Source organism: Boleophthalmus pectinirostris, unplaced genomic scaffold (assembly GCF_026225935.1).
Source record: "Boleophthalmus pectinirostris isolate CB_2022bp ecotype Guang Dong unplaced genomic scaffold, ASM2622593v1 HiC_scaffold_18, whole genome shotgun sequence".
NCBI lineage: Eukaryota > Metazoa > Chordata > Actinopteri > Gobiiformes > Gobiidae > Boleophthalmus > Boleophthalmus pectinirostris.
In genome coordinates this window covers 24,069,643-24,094,247 of record NW_026571133.1, presented here as the reverse complement: position 1 = coordinate 24,094,247, position 24,605 = coordinate 24,069,643, and the positions used below count along the sequence as shown (strand labels likewise).

Below are 24,605 nucleotides of genomic sequence, written 5' to 3'. Positions count from 1 at the left end.
CACTAAGAAATATTAGAGTGAACTTCACATACAGTTTGAGAACCACACCTGACACTGGTGCTGCATTTTCTTTGTTGGTCGTCCGACTATGTAGATGTGGGATGGTGGGACCCCAAGAGAAGAGTACACAGAGATGTCCTTGGTGGAACCGTACGCTGCAAAGGTCCTCATGTGAGCCTGGGCAAAAAGAGAAATGTTACTTAGTAATGTTAGACAAATTTACATTTATAAATAAAACATGAAAAGTCCTTTCTTACTTCAGTGATCAGTGACTTGAGAAAGTTGGCTTTGTGTCGAAGAGGGTCATGAACCAGTCCATCACAAAAAGATACAATCCCATGAGGAAAGTTATGCTGAGAAAGCCAGGCTACAACTCTCTGCTTCTGCATATCAGGACGTCCTGTGACATATACTATCAGATATCCCAAATCCTGCCAGTACCTGCAAAACAAGATATTGTAATTATTAATCCATAGGTATTGATTATGTCTTCTTTAAACTTATTTGAACAGTTTGGTTTCTTTTTAAAGACAAAAGTAAATGGATTAGGATGGGCTTTGACTGCTAACTGGCAGTTAGCAGTCAAAGCCCTTCAGGAAGGTAAGATTACGACTCCTCATTGACTTTAAAAATAACCTATACAGTTGTCTTTCCAGTTACTTTGAACAATGTAATGTATGGGTTGCTTTTTAAAATATTTCAAGAAGAAATATGTAAGGGACTTCTCAGTTTGAGTGCCTGTTATAAAACAGATGAACAACTACGATTATGACAATAAGCATCATGTATCGCTTCATGCCGATATTGATTATAATTGCAGATTGATTTGCATCTTACCTCACGACATCCACTGCCCCAGCCCGAACCTTTGGGTCACTACCCATTATAGAAACACTGGCAGCAAATGATCCATCAATACTGAATACGACAAACTCTGTTCCCCGTGGGATGATGGTGAGATAGCTGTCTGCAAATGTGTGGTCCCCCCTGTCACAAAAGCCAAAGAAGTAGAGAGTCAAGAATATGACTGTTAACAAGTAACAGAATAGAAAGTGAACACCTACCTCACCACCATTTTGACAGGGTACACACCTATGCCCAGTCTCTTGGACTCGGGTATTACATAAGAGATACGTCCACTACTGTTGGTAAGCTCAGTGTCAAAATAAACCCATTCTCCAGATGGAGGTTGGGTCATGATGTGAATGTCAATCTACAAGATAAGAAAATGACAAGTGCTCACACTTGTGTCTGTCACAGATCCCATGTGACACTAATCATCATTATAACTTCTATATTTGGATAGTGGAGCTACCTTTTCTCCTGTAAGGGTAACCATGTCCAGAGGGCCATACATAAAACGGCCTGTTACCATCTGGGGCCCATCCTCTGAGTACACAGAATCGTTAACTCTGTGGTTGGCCGTTACATTCTGTTAAATATAGAAAACAACTGAAAATTATATGGATTTCCTACAGTCAGTAAGGCCATTACATGATCTGGAAATAAGATGCATACCCGAATCTTAACGTGAGTTCTTTTGCGAAGCCACTTTTCCCGAGGTTTTGAAGGAGTAAATTCTGACACCTCTTTTCCGTCAAGCTCCAAAATGCTAGAGTTTTCATGTCTCATCATCTAAAAGCATAGTAACAAAACCACACTAAAATATATCAATTAAATACCCCAGAATATACAGTACTACAACACATTATGGTAAAATAAAACATATTGTGTCTTGTATGTTCACCTGTCTTAGGAGAAAAGACACCACATCAGTTGACTCCCAGTAGGAGGCATGGAAGAGATGAGGCAGGGCTACTGTGGGAAATGCTGTCAGTGCATCAGGGCAATATAGGGCATAGTCCATCCTCTTACTGCCCCACCAGCGTGAAGCAACTAAGCAAAAACAGAAACACATAAACATACTTGAAAGTACTAATGAACATATCTACAAAAGGTACAAAAAAGTTGAAAACCAGGGAATCTGTAGATCAGAAGTAAGAACACACAGGACATTCTAGATTCTAGTCTAAGTATAAAATGATATTGAGCAGAAGTGGTTTAGAACACAATGTGCATAGCTCAGACTATAGGGCTATAGCACTTGAGGATCTAATGGCTGTTTACCAGCTATAAGACAATTAAATCAGAGCAGTCAGGTAAGTGAAAACAAAGGGGAAGAAGATGGCTTTCTACTACAGCTCCAAGGCTACCTTGCTCTATGTTCTTCAGTACACCTGGTGATGGGGGGGTGGAGCTGATATCTGTCAGGTCACAGATGACATCAGCGTAGTCAGTGTTCAGGTCCAAGGGAGGCTCCGTGCCACTGTTGTGTATATGGAATACCTGAGCAATTTTCTTGCACAACCGAGGTGACGGTGTGCGCATTACTTTATGGTAGGGCAGAACCAGATGGGTGAGCAGACTGGACCTTTTAGACTGGTTTACCTCAAGTGTGCTTGCTCAAGTAGGCAGATGAGAATATTGACATGTAAATGTACAGTCCTGCACAACCTGCTTTAGTTAAAAAAAAAGAGCAGGGGTCAACTTACTTGTGGCAATGTTGGATGCGGTATATGAGTCAGCTAAGCCTGACACCTGACTAGCAATGCTGGCCTCGCTGGCCCTGCGGGTGCAACGTAGGTGTGGCGCCCCTGGTGACGGACATGGGCCATCAGAGTAGGAGTGAGAATGAAGCAAATCCACTGAAAAGAACAAACAAAAAAGTAATTTCAGTTTAAAAGGGTAACTATTTTGTTGAAAATAATCCCAATAATGCTTGTTTTTAGTACAACATATATGAATCACAAGATTACTATACAGTACTCACAGTCAATTTGGGGCTGTGTGACTTGCCAGTTAAGCACAGGTACTGGAATAGAGGTTTCAGTGACGACTCCGTCCTGGAGGCGGTTGGGGATTCCACTTCCAGAATCCATCAGGAGCTGAGGGTTACTCTGAACTGTTTCAACTGCAGGTGCAATGAACAAGGACAAAAAAGTGTCAAACAAGATATAAGGCAACACAAATTACAAGTCAATGTTACACAGATTATGATTACATCAATCAGTTTTCAATGGAAGCCTCACCAAGCAGTGCTGAGTGACCATCCCCCAGTGGAAAGCGCTGGTATCGTGGGATGTTAAAGGGTGGGAGCAGGTAAAAGCGCTTATCCAGGAGGGGCTCCAGGCGCGATGCAGAAGGATCAGCAGGATGAAAGAGGTTATAAACCTGCTGACAGGCCGGGCGCAGGGCTGACACTAGATAGGAGACAATATCTATATTTTGCCTTCACGTTTTAGGCCTGATGACAATGAGATGTGCTGTGTAACATTTAAGAACCCCTACTTAATGTTCTGGTGAGACTTTTTATTGGCTTTTCATGATTATATTTGAATGAGAACATTTATTTGAATCCATTATTTTACTTAGAAGTGTTAATAAACCAAATTTGTACAGATGTTGAATAGAACAGCTGTGACAATACTCTGTCATCCCTGAGGACATTAATTTGTTTGGGATCTCTGAGTCTCAAAGTTATTTTTCTTTCCGTTCTAAATCTTGCAACTAGTTTGAACATCTGAGATCACAAACCCACCCTCTGAACCAAGACACCTGCTATAATGCATTTCTATAACTTTATAACAATGTCATCGAGACATAGTCATGCTACTAAATATACCTGTACTGATTAGTGTGTAACTGTTAGTAAAACAAGGCTAAACATATCCGTACCATCTAATGAGGGCACCACAGTCTTCCTCAGTGCAAGCACCAGTCCCAGGGGAGACCCAAACAGGAAGAAGTCTGTCACCTCAAAGTCAAACTTCCCCAAAGAGCCTCCCTCCAGCATAGTACTGTTGCTGGAGCGTCGTGATCCAGGGTCGCCATGGAGAACACTGGAGTGAAGGCTGTTCACACACAAACACAGACTTAAAAGCTGCTGCAGATGTGAATTTATATTGTTTATTTCCGGTGTTCTAACCTGGAAAGAAAAGCCTGATGGTGCTTAATGGTGTCAAGTTCATATGTGGAGGAGTCACTGCGTTTGCGAGGGAGCTGTTTCTTGGGATCATCTTGGCCTGAGCTTCGAGGAATATCAATGTTGCTTCTGCTGAGATGTCGACTTCCTTCTAGAGTTGGTGAAGATGGGGAGATGCTGTTTATCACAATACCTGGAGACAAGAGGTCTGTGTCCTGAAAGGCAGACATTAATTAACAAGAACAGTTTTTTTCATAAAAACCTTGTATGAGATAGTAATAGTCTTACCTGCACACTGATGGCACTGCCTCGTCTGCTGCTGTTCTGGCTTTCAGAGACAACTACTGAGCTACTGCAGAGAGCGTCAAAGCCCAAGATCCCACCGACACAGTCCCCAATAACACACACCTGCCAAACAGAAAATACGTTATTGAAAAGATGTTGAGTTCTCATGCATGACCATTTCAGTGTGTTACTGTTACTCACTTGTCCAGTAAATGGAGCCCCTTCTAAAGACTTGATGAAGTCATTGTACACCTGGTTGGCTCGCAGGATAACTGTGGCTACAGCGTCCTGGTACTGAGGGGCTGACGTTGCCAGCAGGGGCAGTGCAGCAAGGGGTATATGGTCCTGACTACTGGATAGACAGGATTCATCATAGCTGTAGGGGCTAAGACTGACAAACACACAAAATAACTTGTTAAATACAGTAATGAGCATCACAAAATCAGTTTAAGATATTTCCTTACTTTGAGACAAGAGAAAATGCCTCCACACAAATAGCTGGGCATGGAACTGTCCGAATGGCAATGCGGCCAAGTGCTGTGGGGTAATGAACCCTCATGACAGTGTCAAAAGCAGCACTCAGAGTGTTTATATCTGCTTGTTTACTGTTTTGGTCCCCTAAAAATAAACCATAATATATTTTTGCAATATGTTTCAAATTGTAACAGGTATCTGATTAAAAATATATCATTGATCATACCAGAGCCAGCATCCAGAATGTTTCCTCCATGAAGAACCAAAATAAGGACATGAATTTTGGATGCCTGAAGACACTGTTGAGATGAACCATCCTGGATGACACAAAAACAAGACATTTTGTAGATTCCTCCAATTTTAATTAATGAAGATTACAAAATAAAGCATACATCTATGTGTGTCTCCTCATTACTTAGAACAGAATACTCTCCTCCTGAATCCTGATATAAGGTTTCTATGTGGACAAAAGAAAACAACATTTAATCACCAACAATGACAATACAGCTTCTCTACTAAGTAAGATACCCACCTTGTGCTTCATCCACCTCTATTGTTTCAATTTTATCCATTAGCTCATTTGAGCTCCACTTTGTAATCTCCTTGGGAAATATTTCTTCATTGTCAGAAAAGTCTTCTGTATGATTTTAAAGGATAAGGTAAAAAGGGGTGATATAAAATATATTGCTTTATAAAACTTACAGTAAACGATAAAAGTAAAATCCGTACACTGTGTTAGTTATTAAACTCATTTAAATTTACCATGTGCATCAAAAAATTCATCATCTGTGCTGTCCTCTGAGTCACGAGCAATGCTTTGCATCCTCCATTCAGATATGCTTTGGTGTGAGGGACTTCCTGCAGAGCGTAAAGAAAAGTAATACAGTACATATACAGTAGAGATCGACCCATATGGGTTTTTCGTGGCTGGTGCAGATGTAAATTATTTAGAATTCATAGCAACTGATGGTCGATAAGCTCTGCTGATAATTTTGAGCTGATATTACTGGCAGATTTAGATAATTTTCCAAAAATATCTAATTTAAATGTAATACAAAATCACCCACAGCCTAAACCTATAAGAGGGCTGTGTCGTCACATTCTGTGCAATTATCTCTTTGCACTCCTTGTACAGCTTTGTGGGGATTCTTTTGGCAGTTGGATGGCCAAAACTAAATATCGGCCTGTCCTATATATATGTCCAATAAATGGACCTATCTCTAATATACAGTATGCACATGGGATTATTTTTCTTATAAAATCTTTGACATTGCCTCTATGAAACAACAAAGGAACTGTGTTCTCATTGAGAAATGTAACGCAAACCTCCTCTCTTGGACGAGCGGTTGGAGGATCTGGAAGACGTCGACCATTGTTTGGTGAGTTCTCCTCTTGTTTCCAGTGATTCCACCATTTTAGTTGCCCCTCCCTCATTTTCTGCGGTTGGTCCCATTGTCCCTGCTCCCTGCTCCTGGTCTGGACTCAGAGAAGAGCCATTTGTCTCTGCTCCTCCCTCCTCATTCAGGCTGTATTGACCCATCTTTTTAGCTAAAGCCAGCTGAGTCTCCAGTTCTAACAGCCTGATGTCCTCTATGGTCAGGCCATACCATTCATCCTGCCAGCACCACGCCTGTCGGTGGGCCCGCACCATCACTTTACGCAGACCTGAATCACAAACAACAGGTTTCATCAAATGGCTCAAATAAAATGATTAACTAGGAAAAGAAGTAAATAAGGATAAAGGGTTTAAGAGAGGCACTGGTCTCAAATTAGTGCAATAAAACCCAAAGTGGCAGGAAATGGGTCCAGCCTACAGTTTTATCTGTCTGATCTACAGACTCCATTCTCACTAAAACACAGCTCTCAACTATTAAACATGTTCTGATTTCTCAGTTCTCTCATAAACGTATCATTTGCACTAATTAAAATAATTTGTTACTAATTAGAGAAAGATATTTAACAATTTTAAAGCAATTGTAAACACATTTGACACTACTCTATCTAAAACACATTGATATCAACACACAGATAACACACATCTAAAACACTTACCAACATCATGTATAAAGCGTTCGATTTTGGATTGCATCCCCCAGTATCTGAATTCCACTTTGCAGAGCTTGTAGGCACACATGACTGGGTTCTGACCTGGGTTTTGGTTGATTTCTTCAATCCAGTCCTCAGATAGTGGCCCCCGTTTGGTCTTGATTGACTGATATAATTTAGGGTCCTCTTCCACTAAATACTCATGAGGGGCAATGTAGTCCTTCACTATGTCTATGGGATCTGTGATTATCCAAAGGAAACAAACATAAGAAAGTATATTGTCTTAGTGTTTGTGTATGTTTTTGGTGATGTCTAAACTTACCTATTGTCCTTACTCTTTTCTCAGCAGAGGACAGATTGAAAACATCCACTTGATTTCCTGTGTCAGGTTTATAATATGTTTCTATGTCTATTGAAAATTTCTCCACAAATGGACATGTGTATCTAAAAATCAAAAAAACAAATTGCTCAGTGAAATAAAACATACTTTTGACTAGGTTATTGTAATAATGGGAAGTAACATCAGAAATATTTTTAAATGTGTCTGTCAACCATTTTCATTTACTTGGTTCAATAAATTTAATTATTTTGAGCTTGTTACAATTGTTTTAGCAGTATTAATTATTATTTTACCTTTTTGTGACATTTTCAGTAATAATACAAAAAAAAGTATACAAATAATACAAAAAAAGAGATAGTGCCATATGTAAGTTTACACATACATATATACATATATATATTTTATATATATATATATATAAATATATTTTTTTTAAAATAATAATAATAAATGAAAAAAAAAAAAATATATATATAATATATATATATATATATATATATATATATATATATATATATATATATATATAATATTCATAGGATCAGTGTTTCCCTAACTAAATACTAGTTTGAGGTGGTTTTATTGGCTAGTGATTGTGACATGAATGTATTTCATAAGTAACTGATGTTGCACTCTCACCGCGTGCGTGTGTATGGGTAAGCGTTCCACGACTCCTCCTCCACTCGAAGCGCTGCCTGTGGCAAGATGGCACAGAACCAGGAGGGGATGTGCTTGCCAATGTGATAGACCTTGTGTGTGTACTGACCCGAACCGCCGGGTCCATCCTCATAAGGCTTATTCTCCAGGATTTCTACACCACTGCCCTCACCGCAGCTCTCCTCTCTACTCTTTTTCTGTAAAAACACACCAAGACAAGAACATACAATGACTTACAGATAAATCATGGTTCTAGCAAAATTCTCAAATAAAGCCTATTTGCTCTTACCATTCACTCTTCAGTTATTATCTTTTGCTTTTCCAACAGAATGGACAACACAACAGCCTCAAAAATGTTTGTTATACTTTTCCAAGTATCAGAAGTAATAGTGTGGGCTGGGCGATATTTAGCAAAAAATATATCTTGATATATTTTGCTATATCTCAAAATACAATATATACATTGATATTTGTACAGGAAAAATAATCCCCCCAAAACTACTGAAAAAACAAAAATGACAAAAAATTCCACAAGGTCTTTTTTTTTGAAGAGCAAAAAGGTAGGCAGTTCCTGCAAGAACAAAGTGCTTCTGCAACAGAAAAAAAAATCCCTGTATACTAAAATAATAATTTAACTGTAAAATAATGGAAGAAATAATACATACTGCCTTATTTTCATTCAAAACTAAAACAACTCAACTCAAGCTCATCTCAACTCTGTTAACTGTCTGATAAACATAACTTTAACAGCTCCTTTAACATTTAAGATCCATGTCCCTAACCAGCAGTAAGGAGCTATAAGGCATCCCACAATCCACTGCGCAGTTCAAACCAACCGTTTCCAGATACTATTGTACAAGTTCTACACTGCAGCAGATTATTAATTAAAATCTTCTGCATTGTAAATGTCAGCCAGTTCAGTAGATGGCGCCGTAACCTTACCTGTTCAACCACACCCCTCCAGAAGTAAATAGCTGCAGAACTTGCCAGATCAATGCTTGAGACATGTGTCATACCACTATCAAAATTTTGTTTAATACATCATACATTTAATAATCAGACAGCGGAGCAAGGTACCTGTTTGTTTGTTTATATGTATTAGTGAATGTGGTGAATTTTAGTTTATTTACCATTTATGTTAGTATATTTGATCTTATTGTTAAATATTCATGTTTTCTGTTTTTCTTTTCCGTGTAGTTTTCACGGTGCTGTTTGATGTTGCTGAAATCAGTAAAATATTCGCACCAGTCGAAGCTCTCTCCGTTTTATTGAATCTGAGGGACTGCTACAGTGAAAACTCGACTGACACCAGACCGGTGGAGCTGTTCGCCAACCCAGAGAAACTCTTCGCCAGTCAAGTTGCAGTCTGTTCATCGCTACTCATCACCAGCCACCGTTTGGAGTTATAATTTTATTACAAGTCTACACATTTTGCCAAAAGAAATCATATAACATAAGCCACCAAAATGTTAGACTCGGCTGAAGAAATTAACAATTTGGAACAATTAAGATGCAGTAGCCGTATACGTAACTTAAGTGAAAAGGGCAAAGAGATGCATGAACAGGAGGCAAAGAAACATGAAAAGACATTTAGCAAAGCTTATGAAACTTGGAAAGAGTTGGCCAAAGCAATCAGAACACAGTTAAAGGGTCCCTGTTCTGCAGAGGAACTCAATGAGGCCAGCCATAGCATAAGAGCTAAGCACGATCTAGTCAAACAAAACTATGAGCCTATTTGCCGCAACCACTCCATGAGTCAGGACATTGTTAAAAGGATGGATGCATGCAATGTGATCACAACTGATGTATGTGAGCTCATCCAAAAACGGCTTGACACTATAGAGGAAGCTTTCAATGATCAGCTTGAGAAAGAAAGAGTCAGAATGATACTTAACAAAGAAGACTATGGCTCAGTATTTGGAGACACAAAAACTGAAACAACCCTTTCAGCAGCTAAGTCAAAGATTTCTGGAAGTGGTTGTGCAGATGCTGAAGCTGAACTAGCTGTCAAAATGGAACAAGCTAAAGTGACAAAGGAAATACTTGCACAAGAAGCTAAACTGACCAAAATAGAGAGTGATTGGAAAATGAGAGAATATCAGGTACATGCTGAACTTAAAAGACAGGAAGTTGAAATTAAAGTAAAGTTAGAGGAGGAAAAAACTAAACTACAACAGCTTAAGGCAGACAGTGAAGTGAAGGTGCCAGCTGCGAGAGTAAAAGCTTACAATGCCCTAGATGGGTCTGTAGACATAGATATGTCAAGCCACCATTCAGATAATCCTGTAAGAGGTAACACTGCCTTCCAGCCCTCCCTAAACCCACAGGCACCAGCCTTTCAGCCTTTCAACACTCTCTCAGGTCAACAAGAGCTCAGTTTAGCTCAATATCTTGCAGGTTCCCTAAGTCTAAATCGCCTACCTATACCCGAGCCTGCCATTTTTAGTGGTGACCCGCTAATGTTTATGGACTGGAAAATATCCTTCATAGCACTAATAGGCAGTAAACCTTTACCTGTATGTGAGAAAATGCTGTACCTTAAACGTTATCTTGCAGGTGAAGCAAAGAAAGCTGTAGAGGGGTATTTCTTTCGTAATTCTGAGCAGGCATATCGGGGCATCTGAGATGTACTACAGGAAAGGTATGGCAGCACATTCATAGTTCAACGAGCTTTCAGAACTAAGCTTACGAAATGGCCAAAGATAAATGCAAATGACCCCCTAGCACTTAGAGAGTTTGCAGATTTCCTACAGAGTTTTGCCGAGGCCATTCCTCAAGTAAAAGGTCTAGACATTCTTACCGATTGCGAAGAAAACCATAAGCTCCTAAAGAAACTGCCTGACTGGATTGTAAAAAGATGGAGTCGCATTGTGGTGGATGAGCTGGATAAAAATCAAGAATATCTCTGTTTTGCCCAGTTCACAGAGTTTATACAAAGGGAAGCTAAAGTAGCTTGCGATCCCATTGCCTCACCATTCTTAATAAATGAAAAGGCTTCAGATGAGAGAGTCATTAAGCGAGCAAAAGCACTCAACACTACTGTCCAAGCAAAGTCATACATGCCTTCAGTAGTAACCCCCAAACCTAAGCCACCTTGTTTGTTTTGCAGTGACAACACCCACGGCATAGTCAAGTGTTCCACCTTTGCAGAAAAGACCAGTGACGAAAAGACAGCATTCATTTGTGAGAATCACCTCTGCTTCGGATGTCTCAGAAAAGGCCATGTAACCAAAGAATGCAAAGCACGCCACTCCTGCGGTAAATGTGGTCGACGCCACCCAACATGTCTGCACACAGAAAAGGTGAAGAAATCAAATCCAAATGAAAATACATAGAATTCAGAAGAAAGTACAAACAAAGAAGTGCATAAAGTCATGGCCCATGTCTTGACAAGGAAGACATCTGCCACATCCAGCAGAGTACCAGTCTTTGTGTCAGCTGCTTCTCAGCCCCAGAAAGAAATACTTACTTATGCCTTGCTTGACACCCAAAGTGATGCATCCTTTATCTTAGGAGAATTAGCCACTGAACTAAAGGTAGACTCTAAACCAGTGCAGTTAAAGTTAAGTACAATGACCTCTGTTGACACTGTTGTAGCTAATAAACTTGCTTGCAACTTAAAGGTGCGTGGTTTTGACTCAGATACCCATGTACAAATAAATCAAGCATACTCAAGGGACTTTATCCCTGTTGACAAGTCAGATATTCCTACCAGAGAAACTGTACTTCAGTGGCCACACCTAAGAGGCTTAGTTGATAAAATGAAACCATTGCAAGATTGTGATGTGGGTTTATTAATTGGATATGACTGCCCATCAGCTTTAGCTCCCCTGGAGGTTGTGACCGGACAAGTAAACGAGCCTTTTGCTCAGAAAACTGTACTAGGCTGGAGTATTATTGGGTCAGCAAATCCCCATTTAGACAGACAAGGTAATCAAAGTTTTGTGCATCGTATCACGGTAAAGGAAATGCCCACACCATTAGCTACTGATGTGCTTAAGGTTTTAGAGTTAGACTTTAATGAAAGCCATTATGAGGACAAGTATGTGTCTCAAGATGACGTTCGCTTCATACAACTTCTAAGTGACACAATAGTGCAAAGGCCTGATGGACACTACGAAATGCCCCTCCCTTTCAAAGACAGCCACTCACCCACTCTCCCAAACAACAAAAGGCTAGCCACTGTGCGACTACAACACCTTAAGAAAAGGCTAAAGGCTGACAAACAGTACCATGAGCATTACACAGCCTTCATGAATGACATTATAAAAAGTGGTGATGCAGAACTAGCCCCCCCGGTGTCTGAGGGTGAAATCGTGTGGTACATCCCACACCATGGGGTGTACCACCCGAAGAAGCCGACAAAATTAAGAGTAGTCTTTGATGCTTCTTCAAAGTTTCTTGGCATCAGTCTGAATGATACACTCCTTACCGGTCCCGATATGACTAACTCTTTGGTAGGAGTGTTATGTCGCTTTAGAAGGGAAACTGTGGCAATAATCTGCGACATACAGAAAATGTTCCATCAGTTTTTTGTCAGTCCTGAAATGCGCAACTATCTGAGATTCTTGTGGTGGGAAAATGGACAGCTAGACACAGAACCTAAAGAATACAGAATGGCTGTTCATTTGTTTATCGCTGGTTCCTCACCCGGGTGCGCTAATTTTGGCCTTAAATATCTTGCACAGCAGCACAGATCTGACTACCCCAAAGCCTCAGACTTTATTGAAAGGAACTTTTATGTGGACGATGGGCTGACAAGTGTCCCATCAGTCAAAGAGGTCAGAGAACTTATAACAGAGTCCCAAGAGCTGTGCAAACTCGCAGGCTTACACCTGCACAAATTCAACTCAAGCCACACTAACGCGCTTTCCCATCTTGCACCCTCCGAGAGAGCAGATGCTACTAAACTGCTTAATCTCAAACCAGACCCAGCCTCAGAAGACCATGTGCTTGGAATCCAATGGTCCATTGAAAATGACACTTTCAGTTTTAATACCAGCACAAAAGAACAACCTCCCACCCGCCGAAGCATTCAGTCTGTTATCTCATCCCTGTTTGACCCACTCGGTTTTGTAGCCCCTTTCACCCTGAGTGGCAAAAGCATTCTGCAGGAGTTATGTCGCAGAGGCATTGGGTGGGATGATCCCATTCCTGACAAATTACTTGGACGGTGGGAGCAATGGAAAAGGGGTTTGCAATCTTTAAGGACTGTCACTGTTTCCAGATGCTACCACCCCTCTGATTTTGAGAACATTGTAAGAGTTGAGCTACATCATTTTAATGATGCTAGTAACGTAGGGTATTGTGCATGCTCCTACCTGAGATACAAAAATGACACAAACCAAGTCCACTGTAGTCTAGTGATTGCTAAAGAGAGAGTTGCACCCACAAAGGTCATAAGTGTACCATGATTAGAACTTTCAGCTGCAGTCACTTCAGCTAAACTCAGTGTAATGCTTAAATCAGAACTTGAAATGCATGTTGATGAAGAACACTTCTGGACTGACTCCCAAGTGGTCCTTGCTTACATTAATAATGAGGCACGAAGGTTCCACATTTTTGTTTCAAATCGTGTCCAGTTCATTAGACAAACGACTGATCCTGAACAGTGGCATTATGTTAGCATAGCACATAACCCCGCAGATCATGCCTCCAGAGGGCTCAGTGCATCAGAAATAATTTCAACTGATTGGTTGTCAGGCCCAAAGTTTCTGTGGGAGCCAGACATCCCGTTCCCATCTAACACAACAACTGAACTGTTAGTTGGAGATCCAGAAGTCAGAACGGTTAGGACGCTTGCAACGAATGCAGACAAACAAAATGACATTCTAAGCCGCCTCACAAAGTTCTCTAGCTGGTCAACGCTTCTCAAAGTGATCGCTAGAATCAAGAGACTCGGACCAAATAAAAACAATACCTCACTCTTGTAACTGTTGAAGAAAGAAAAGAGGCTGCAGACACAGTTATCAGCCTTCTGCAGCAACAAGCATTTCCCCAAGAGCTGGAAAAGTTGACGGTGGGAGAAAATCTTCCCACAACAAGTCCCCTATTTAGGTTCAGTCCCATACTAGACCAGGGGCTCCTTTGTGTTGGGGGCAGACTGAAGAAATCCACACTTAGTCAAGGATTGAAACACCCCATCATTCTCCCTAAAGACCATCATATAACTAAACTGGTCATGTCACACTTTCACTCCAAGATCTGTCATCAGGGCAGAAGCCAAACATTGATGGAACTGAGAGCAAATGGATTCTGGGTGATTGGTGGAAGTAAAGAGGTGGCTAAGTTAATAAACAAATGTGTGCAATGCCGAAAGCTTAGACGCCCAACCAAGGAACAACGCATGTCAGAACTACCAAAAGAATGAATTGAAATCTCAGAACCATTCATGTACTGTGGAATGGACTGCTTTGGCATATTCATCACAAAGCAAAGCCGCAAAGAGCACAAAAGGTACGGATTACTTCTCACTTGTCTCTCATCTCGTGCAGTCCACATTGAAATGTCCACAGACACATTCATTAATGCCCTTAGATGCTTTATTAGTCTGAGAGGAGCTGTTTGTAAACTGTACTGTGACATGTTGACATTTGTAAGCTGGAAATCATGTATTTGTTTTTTGGTTATTATACATGATTTGGTGGGAGTGTAAAAGTCAGCCAGTCCAGTAGATGGCACCGTAACCTTACCTGTTCAACCACATCCCTCCAGAAGTAAATAGCTGCAGAACTTGCCAGATCAATGCTTCGAGGTACTTGTTTGTTTGTTTATATGTATTAGTGAATGTGGTGAATTTTAGTTTATTTACCATTTATGTTAGTATATTTGATTTTATTGTTAAATATTCATGTTTTCTGTTTTTCTTTTCCGTGTAGTTTTCACGGTGCTGTTTGATGTTGCTGAAATCAGTAAAATATTCGCACCAGTCGAAGCTCTCTGCGTTTTATTGAATCTGAGGGACCGCTACATGTATAAATAAACTTTACTTTACTAAACTTTACTACATATAAACCATAACTACAATATAGCCACATCAGCCTGTTTGATATTATAATGTGTTTAATGCAGTTTTGCTACATTTACATTTTACAGAAACAAAACTTAAAACCACATGGCTAATTTGCGTTGAAAAAAACAACTCGCTCCTTGTGGCCTGATGCGGTCAGCTTCTGTCAGACTAAAAGACACGACTCAGTTGATGGAATATGCGTGTTCTTTCTGTGACTCTCTGTGCTGCTCATGGCCTTGTCTGTAAATGGTGGAAAAGGTTTGTGGTCCTAGAAGCTTTTGGTTGTCACCAATGTTCATCATTCACAGCAGTAGTGAATGAGACACGTGAGGGGAGGGGCAACAAAATCAAAGAGGCGGGGAGAGCATGGGCAAGCACAGCACAGAGAAGGCAAACAAGTAAAGTGGCGAAAGCAGAATTAAATATAAGCATTATATCAATATATATAATACATACGATATGTCAAAATCCACTTTGTGTTTAAAAAATATCTCGATGTATTTAAAATATCAAGATATCGCCCACCCCTAAGTGATACCATAATTCTCACTTTCGGTTCAGTCTATAACTTTGTCCTCAGAGTTGCAATAGATGGTTACTTCACAAATCCTTTAAGAGTTCACTCTGTCTAAGCTCACAGACAGAGGATGATATCAGTTTGTAAACATACCATGACTGCATAAAAAGCTGTCCATGGTTGAGTGGAGGGGAGTAAATAATTCCAATAACATTTATTACTTGATATTTCCTAAACTTAGCAGTCACACATATTAATTCCAATTTATCTACTAATAAGTAGGTCCATAAACAATCTTGCTTGGTGCCAAGGGTAAGAAGGCTCATATGGGACCCCCTTCAACAGAAAAAATAAGAAGACTCTAAGAAGAGGACACACCCAAAAGCTATTATTCCCAGAACCAAAACCAGGATTACATTTTTTAAAGTATGCCGCCAACCTTAACACTATAGAGCTCCGGGAGCTGACATCATACCGGCTCTCCAGGCACTAGGTGTCGCCATTTTGGCAGTAATCGGCAGATCGGCTGACTCGCGCTGTACGACTCCAGCGCAATAACAGATTGTTCTCCAGACGCAGCCGCGATTCATTTCCGAATTATTTTGCCAACAATTTTCCAATACAGATAAGTAATACACAAAGATCAGAGCAAGAACCAATGTGCGAACGTGTGGCTCCAAAGTAGCAACCAGCATTTGTTATTTTAGGCTTATAATTAACCAAATAATTTTATGGCAATAGCCATATTCAATTGATTCAACTTTAAAAATGTCCTGCTTTTAGCCTAGTGTGAGAAATGCTACAGTTGGACTAGATCCAAACCAGAGGAGCTGGAGCGGGGAGTGGTGTCAGGAGCCTTGGCCTGACAAGAACGTTCCCCAGGAACCAAGAGCTCGGAGGTTGGACGCTCAGAACAACATATAGCCCACCAAATTGGATTCACGCCTGTCCGGATGCTTTGCATCACCTCGGGACCAGCCGCAGTTCTTGAGCGCGGAGGACCAGAGTGGCCTGTCCAAACCTGTAGTCCACAGTGCATTCTCGCTTTTCCCGCACGGAACCAGCGTGCAGACGATGACACGGAACGGCTCAGACCCAGTCCATCAAGCACTGGTCTGGAACCAGCACATGGAGGACCAGACCGCAGACCCCGTCCTGAGGGATCTGAGCTGCGGTGACCGGTGAGTGCTCCTCTTTATTGCTGTTGCTGCTGCTGTTACCCGTGCTTTTGTGTTTTACGAGTTCATGATGACTCTTGAGATGAGGATGTCCCGTGGTCTTAACAGGGAACATCGGTGTTGATAATTGGAGGTATTGCTGTTCTACCAGGAAACAGAGGCATGTCAATCGGACCAATTTTGGTTCGTTTGGCGATGTACTGCGGATCTGGGACGTCTTCTTCAGCGGAAATATTTTTAAAAAACACCCCTGGGGCATTATACGGTCATAATGTTTAATCCATTTAATTTTGATCTAAACCTCAATGTCTTGTGAATTAAAGTGACCTGAGTACTCCGATGGCTTGAAAGCTTCAGCGGTGGTGCTATCCATTTTTACTGCCAAAATGGCGGCCCGCCCACCGTGAGTCACGTGGGGTCCGGAGCTCTATAAGATTATGCAACCTGCCATATGATAAGAGTAGACTAGAATAATGTTTCCATGGGCATAAGGAATCTCATTCATTCACTCATCAGTTTATACATTCATGGGACAAGATTTTCCCAGTTTTTTTCTGGTCGTATTAATTTCATTCTGAACAGGACAGTACAAATGGAAAATCATAATACCACGGTAATACATATAGAAGTTGCATTGTTGTAGCTGTTTGTGTTGTCAAGAATTCAGATGTAAGGCAGTGGACTATATAACTATGAGAGATGTATTATTTTTAGAAGAAATAACCAAACTCCATAAATGTTTAACCTTATCATTATTTGTGAGGAAGCTCCATAAACATTCTGTATCTTTTTTAATTATTTATTTTGAGCGTTGAATAGGGGTGCCCATTTCTGAAGCCATTGTGATGTCATGTGATTACTTATTACTCACTGTGTTTGTATCTTGTTGGAGCAATTGGTGCAGAGATCAGAGAGAATTAGAGAGAATTATATGACAATGGACCTTGTTTCCTGTTTGCTAAGAGCTGAGTGAAAAGCTGTTTCACTCCTGTACTGTAATGGACAAGAGGTCGAGGAACAGAGCAGTATGAATACAGATGAGCCTGATCATTATTAACAGCAAGCGAGTGTGGGATGCTCCAGGTCAAGAATGAGACTTAACATTGAACACAGAGCCCCTCTCAGTACGATGTGAGGGAGCTGATATCTGTAATGAAGGTCAGAGGAGGCAAACTGCTGGAAAATGTCTGTAATTGAGCAGGTAATGTAATTTAGGTGAGGAGCTGAGAGCCTCAAATCAGCATCTACAAGCCTGCATCTGTTCTGCAGTGGTATGGAGCAGAGATGGGTTTTAGTGGCAATGGCCCAGAGTCCACTGTCATAAAGAAGTCAAGTACCAACTTAAGGACCTTTAAGTATTATGTAGTTCACCTTACTTCATGATAGCTTCAACAAAATGCAATTGCAAGTTCTTGTCTGCTAAAGTAACATATTCCATCAGGCTTAACATAATCAAACTGTCTATGTGCAGTCCTGCTGTCAGCATAGTAACTACAGTAGGTCAGTCTCACAGGAATAACATTCGATTTTTCTGTGTCAACTCAATACGCTTGTGCACAGAGGATGCTGCTGTGTATGCTGCTGAGAAGAGCACTTCACTTTTGAGGAGTCAGAAAAAAACACACTAAAATCCATTGAACTCAAAGCTGGTTTTATCCAGAGTGTTCATTATTTTATAATATAAAAAGATACAACTCTGTAAAACATTACTCACGTTATACTTCCTTAATTAAAAAGATTAAATGTTGATCTAAAGAGGTAGAATTTGGACACACTTTCAGCATTGTTACAACTACTATGTAATTACCTGTTGACACAAGGTAAAACTGCATTGCAGTTCCATACAATTTCTTCTGAAACTTGTCATCCATGTGTCAGAACTCATCAAGTGACTTCACAAAAAAACAAACCAGCGAATGTTTGAATCTGCCATAGTCAAGAAAAGGTACTGAAAATGTTTGGAACATGTTACACATATAGGAAATATAATATAGTCTACAACTGTCAGATCTGGTTCAGGCGCTACTTTTAACAAACTTATAGATACACACAAACTTGTGTGTCTATGACAGAATTATTTTTATTATTGTTAACATATGTCTATTATCTAGTATCCAAGTAGAAATTGTATTCCTTGGTAAAACTGAGGAACACAAATATGGAAAATGTGTACAAAAATATTGTTATTACTATCCCAGTAGCAAAAATTAAAATCATTAAAATATACTTAATAAGAAATCACAAAATGGGCTTGCTTGGAACAGTGTGGTCCTCTCATGTTGAATGGTAATGTGGCTGATTCCTCTGAGGACCATGTTCCTCCTGGGCTGCACTGGCCCTGAATAATTTATATGACACCACAAGGTTAGCATCTATCTGGGTTGCACTCCTCAAAACTACAGTCTCACTAAAAAGGTGGATCACCCCTCCTGTTTATGATTTTCATTAAAGGTCAGGTAATCGTAGATGTTTAGTGAAATAATGAGTGAAAATGACTTTGCAATGCACAATGTAATCCCTAAGGAACATGAGGTAAAATGTTCAGCTCCTCATTAGGGATCAAGGGCTATGCAAATAACCGTATTTCTCACTACTCACAACAATTTAAAAAAATGTGTAATCTACTAATCCATATTATTGTTAACTCTTCAACTGCATTCAATACATACTTTTCTTGAGTGGAAAAGTTGTTCACAGATTGTACGGTTCAGCTACATAAACAACAGTCTATCTATAAGAAAATAATAGTTTATATAATCTGGATTTCAGTTTAACTTTAAATAATGATGATTATTATTTTAATGTCTTAATTGATCAGCCCTACTCCTAGTGTTAGGATTAAATAACTCTATGCTTCCCATAATACATAATTTTCACAACATACACAAAAGATTATGGCAGCGTTTAGCATTGATGGCTGAGACAGTGAAGGCTGAACAAATGGAGCACAGTTTAAGCATGTGGGTCTGGATATGCACATGCTATACTGCTGAAAATATTTAAAAACAAATTTGGTGGTGAAAAAATTTAGGTCCCATTCACTTTTTGAAAATTTCAAACATTAAGAGTTCAAAGGCATCGCAGAGGCCACATTTAAAACACAAGTTTCTGCTAAATGTTAATTTAATAAAATAGTTAATGTTAATAAAATGGTGGTTTAAAAAGTTTCAAAAACAGATTTTAAATAAAATTATTGTTTTTGTGGCCATTTGTTTCCATGTTTCTGATTAGCCCTGAGCAAGTTTTCAGACTTTTAATATTATTTTTTTTCTGGCACTCGGGTAATCTCTGTGAAATACATTTTATTTCATTTGTAAATCATAGGTGACCAAAGAGCTCCTTCATTTCACATGCATCACTGACAAAAACGATAATGTTTGGCCAGGCTTGAGACGCAATGGGTGTGGGGAATGATATCAATCTGTTTAAAAAATACAGAGGTACCAGTCAAATTATCTGTCAGTGATATACAAATACATTATGCATTTGTAATGTTAGGGTCAATTGATGAAAACTTGCACTACAGTAAAATACACATACTTTTGCTCTGGTGATGTATTACATGAATATTTATGCTGCTGCCAAATGCCAGAATATTTTCAACAATAACCTTAAGCAAGCAAACTGCTCATTCGAACCTCCAAAACACATCACAACAGCAGATAGACGTCTGTCTGTGCTTGGAAACAACTGTTATGAAATCAAATAATATATAATCCACATGGCATATGGAGCACCAGCTGGCTTGCAGAACAACACAAGATCACTGACCCTTTCTCCAGTCCTCTTGTTCTGGTACCCTATGACACTACTAACTATGAACCTACCCGCATCCACACAAACCATCCAAACAATTTGTACATCCTGCACAAATGATCCCTGTTCCAATAATAGTGTCTAATGTTATAAGAATAAAATCACCTACCTGAATCATGTAGAGTTGCGCGATGCGGTACTCCTCCACGCTCATGGGCATGGGGATGCGATACTCCTTTATCAGCATGGTTGTCTTTATGTTTTGGTCCACACCGTGAGGAGTACAAGAGGAGCCTGATGGTTCAAGTCACGACCTGACTAACATGGTCAAAAAGATAGACAGGAGTCATTGGGATCCACACCTAAAAAGATGACAAGAAAGTGGGTTTTTAAAGGTTAGTTTCCAACAGAATTAATGAATCACTGTGGAAAATGTCGCTTCAAGGATTAACCCCTCCTTTTCTGACCCACGTCCAAGACAACACTTCCTGTGTATGTCCTCCAGCCCACTCGATCTATTACCAGGTAATCCACTGGCCTCGCTTAAATCCTCCACCAACCTAAATCCTTGCTCTGACAGTCTGCACACTTACCCTTAATGATAGTACACTGTCACCTTATGAATGAAATCATCTACTTTAATTCAGAGATAAACTTGTTGAAGTGAGATTTCGATTGGGAGCAAAAAATGGCCCCAGACTGGGCTCACATGGCAGATGTGAATTAATATGAGGTACATTAACGTAAGAGTGATTGCAATAAAACATTGCACAAGTTTAATTATGTGACACTGGAATGCTCTAGACATCCAACAAAGGTCTGAAACATTTATTCTCAAATCAAGTCTGCAATAATTCAAAGGGAGATAATTTCCTCTAAAACAACAGCATATCTTTTAAATATTTATAAACCTGGTAAACTCTGCAGTTTAGACATCTACAAACATGTTCTTGCACGCTTCCTGTATTGGTTAAGCAGTTCAATTTTCAGTTTCCTCTAAAACCTCTTGACAAGTTTAACAGAACTGAACAGTATCTCGATTTTGAAACTAAATAACTAAAATAAATAAACTGAACTCAAAAACCTAAATCATGAATTTTATAACAATTGCATTGTTTGAAAATGTTATTTCTTCAAAGATCCTTGTATATGTATGAATGCTTTCTTCTTCTTCTTCTTCTTTTTTAATTTACACCCAAGTTGGTAATGATAGTTGCAAATGTTATATGCAATGGGGCTGGGATGTGTGTTTAACTTAATCCTTTTGCACACTTACTATGTGCACTAAAATAAGAAAAAGTACACGCCAGCACAGTAATTGGTATAATTAAGAGAGAGGCAGTTTTAAGAATATAAGAATGGGTATCATATTCCTGTCTGTAACAGAAGTGTGTGTGTGTTATCCAGTACATTCATAATGCATGGCCTTCAGCCACTTAAGCCACAGGTTTTAGTGGAGCTTTTATAAGATCAGCACTCGAAAACAAAACATTCACCTGCTCCTGCTACGCTTTTGTTTTGGTTACATCTACTGAACAAAGCATACAACTCACACCATGTGAATAAACTAAGAAAATTCCCAACAAAAAGGCATAGTAAGGAACCCTTCATAGTATAGACTTATTAAAATTGGAGATGTTTATAGTCTCTATCACTCAATGCTACAACACTGAATAATGATGGACTGTTTAGAGTGTATAGTTGTACTTGTATCTATCTTCTTACACAAAAAAATAAATGGAGATATATCAATTTACAGTGAACAACAAAACAATTATGGGCATATACAAGTGTCCACACTGGTGCCTAAATCAGACTCAAGACCCTAAAATGGCTGCCTTTCAGCACAGTCTTGGTGGAAGCAAGAATATTAAGCAAAACACCGGCACCTCATTTGGTAGTCACCACTCTTCCAGACCCCTCTCAAAACTGCCTTTTCCTACAGACATTAAACATCATGTATGTCTTCTGTAGGACCGAACAACTATTTTGACCATTCATATTTCAGGCAATTTCTACCAGTAAAGTATAGTAACACACCCAAACATTTTGAAAAATAAAGGGGAATGTGAAGGTATCAGAACCACTTGAAGGCGATAGTGTTCTACTTCAAGGTTTAGACAAATAAATCCCCTCTAGGTTGTAGTATCCAAAAAGCTATAGTTGTAAAGAAAGATCCAATGTGGGATATGTCGATGGAGCCTATTATTAACGTGACAAAACAGAGCTCTGTGACAGTAATAGAACAGCAGGTCTGACACAAATATAATATCCTGATAAATGTGGTGTCTCAGGCAGAACAGAAATAAACCAGCTGACATCAGGGGGATGTGGTCAGCAGGATTTTTTGAGACTTCCTCCTGAGACAGTTATAATGTGTTTTTGTTCATGAAATCTTCCTCTTTATCAGTGTCTGATTAGATTTACAATATATAATTAATCATAAATCATGCCTTGTTTAAAGAGTGTCATACAAATCTTACAAGTTACAAGCCATTTGATCATACCATAATAGACTTAAAACATTATCAGGAGTCCAAGACATAAAAATAATATTTATTTTAGCAAAAGTGAGACAACTGAGCATTTGGGTAGGCCTATTACAGCTCACATTTACAGCATTGCCAGTACAGTAAAGCATGGAAATGACTGATTATAGTGAAGTGTATGTTTCCTATACTTGCCCTTATGTATCCATCGTGAAATCAGTTAGTCTTAGTTGTCCATTTAAAGCAAACACACAGATTTATACAGTTAATGAACCACATGAAGGCTCCTGTCATGTACAAACCACCTGCAGATCCCATCAGCTCCTCCATCTGTAACGTCACTTCTTTTTCAAATATTTGAATCTAGCAACTGTATTCCTTCATATCCTTCATGTAACATCTATCTGAAGGATGCTCATGTTAAAAAGAAAGCGTGTTTACCTGACAGATGACAAGAGCTCAGCACAACCACCCAGCCCATGCACCAGGCTCAGGAACTGTCACTGCAGATTGTTCTCCCGCATTTGCAGTCCATGCACCTTCCCCAGCATCCTCCATGTCTCCTCTGCGTGCCTCCTCAAAAAGAACACCTGGCCTCTTTTAAACAAACCAGTGCCACAGTGCTTAAAACCTTATTGCGAAATTGGAGAAGATATTGATTCAACCCCCCTGGCTTTACCTCGGTTCCACCAGCAGGCACCTCTTTCCATATTTTCTCTTCTCGCTCCCTGTCTCCTCCTCCTCTGTACTGAGGAAGCTTTGTCACCATGGAGACGGATGAGGCTGCAGCCTGATTCGCAGGATATGTTGTGATGCAGCAAGTCAGTGGTGCAGCCCACTAGATTGATTGTCTTCTCCGTCTTTCTCTGTTCCAGCACTTGGTTATTTGTCATGTACAGGAAACAGACAATGTAGTCTGTTAATGTAGTAGATACTAGGATGTTACTACAAATAAAATCCTAGCTGCCGGAGTGCAAGCAAGCGAAGGCATACTGTACAGTCACAAGGAAAACATGAATCACCGTCCACTGAGCCCCAGATCAACTGCTCTGATTATTATGCATCTCTTTGTCAGGTGTCGTGACCAGTGCTCCCTTTAGTATTTTGCTCTTTGCCCACCACATTTAAATTAGCCAGCAGAGCCTCTCCACCCTGGCCACACATTTGAGATGAAAATTATCCAACAAGTAATATTCTTATTTTACATAGAGATGCATCTGCCATGTTTTAAAGTTACTCAATATAATTTAGGTAGACTAACTCAAGACTCCAATTTTTAAATGCTATACACACACAGTCTGGAAAATGAAAAGAACTATACTGTACATCCATAAACATGTTGCCACTTTTTTATATTGTGCAGCTGGATTTGAAGATTCTCAGCTAAACAACAAGAGGATTTCATGCTATACCACACCATCTCCTCTTCAACCAAGACTTAGTGTCCAAAGTTTGTTTTTTTAGTTGGATAAAACAAGTAAAGGCATTTAAAACATTCATAAAAGGGTAAATTTCATCTGGATTACATCAACTGTCAGTGGGGCAGGAGAATCTGAATGAGTTATAGCCGCATGCTGTCCCTTCGCCCTAAGCTCTGAGTATTATCGGCGTGGATGTACAGTACATCCTCCAAATGAAATGACTTGTTGATGGCTGCCCAGCCCACAGCAGACACACTCTGCCTGATCATCAGCAGAACAGGGCTATAACAGAATTAAGTCTCCACTCGTTTGTACCACACACAGCTCCAAACATCTGCTCCAGTGCACACTGTTAATTTGTGATCTTGTCAAGGCCAGCTCCCTACACCCGTGATGCTGCTTAAACATCCTCAACATGTCAGACAGGAGACGCCCACACAGGGTGTAA

The 24,605-nt window shown here is 39.8% G+C and overlaps 1 protein-coding gene across 1 annotated transcript in view; it reads right to left on the bottom strand.

The window, feature by feature from the left end:
- Positions 1-24,605, bottom strand: part of LOC110157360 (membrane-associated phosphatidylinositol transfer protein 2-like) — a 30,580-nt gene that overhangs the window by 2,445 nt on the left and 3,530 nt on the right. The window contains exons 2-27 of the mRNA XM_055153333.1: positions 23,416-23,613; positions 23,178-23,333; positions 20,417-20,609; positions 7,767-7,981; positions 7,110-7,231; positions 6,794-7,027; positions 6,068-6,406; positions 5,504-5,599; positions 5,274-5,378; positions 5,134-5,198; positions 4,968-5,058; positions 4,732-4,885; positions 4,469-4,658; positions 4,271-4,390; positions 3,986-4,197; positions 3,736-3,911; positions 3,090-3,260; positions 2,831-2,971; positions 2,553-2,705; positions 1,748-1,896; positions 1,519-1,635; positions 1,316-1,432; positions 1,065-1,213; positions 838-987; positions 258-441; positions 49-177 (exon numbers count right to left, since the gene is read on the bottom strand). Of these exons, the coding sequence (XP_055009308.1) occupies positions 49-177; positions 258-441; positions 838-987; positions 1,065-1,213; positions 1,316-1,432; positions 1,519-1,635; positions 1,748-1,896; positions 2,553-2,705; positions 2,831-2,971; positions 3,090-3,260; positions 3,736-3,911; positions 3,986-4,197; positions 4,271-4,390; positions 4,469-4,658; positions 4,732-4,885; positions 4,968-5,058; positions 5,134-5,198; positions 5,274-5,378; positions 5,504-5,599; positions 6,068-6,406; positions 6,794-7,027; positions 7,110-7,231; positions 7,767-7,981; positions 20,417-20,494 (3,657 nt within the window). The 5' untranslated portion in view covers positions 20,495-20,609; positions 23,178-23,333; positions 23,416-23,613. The remainder of the gene's footprint in view (positions 1-48; positions 178-257; positions 442-837; positions 988-1,064; positions 1,214-1,315; positions 1,433-1,518; positions 1,636-1,747; positions 1,897-2,552; positions 2,706-2,830; positions 2,972-3,089; positions 3,261-3,735; positions 3,912-3,985; positions 4,198-4,270; positions 4,391-4,468; positions 4,659-4,731; positions 4,886-4,967; positions 5,059-5,133; positions 5,199-5,273; positions 5,379-5,503; positions 5,600-6,067; positions 6,407-6,793; positions 7,028-7,109; positions 7,232-7,766; positions 7,982-20,416; positions 20,610-23,177; positions 23,334-23,415; positions 23,614-24,605) is intronic.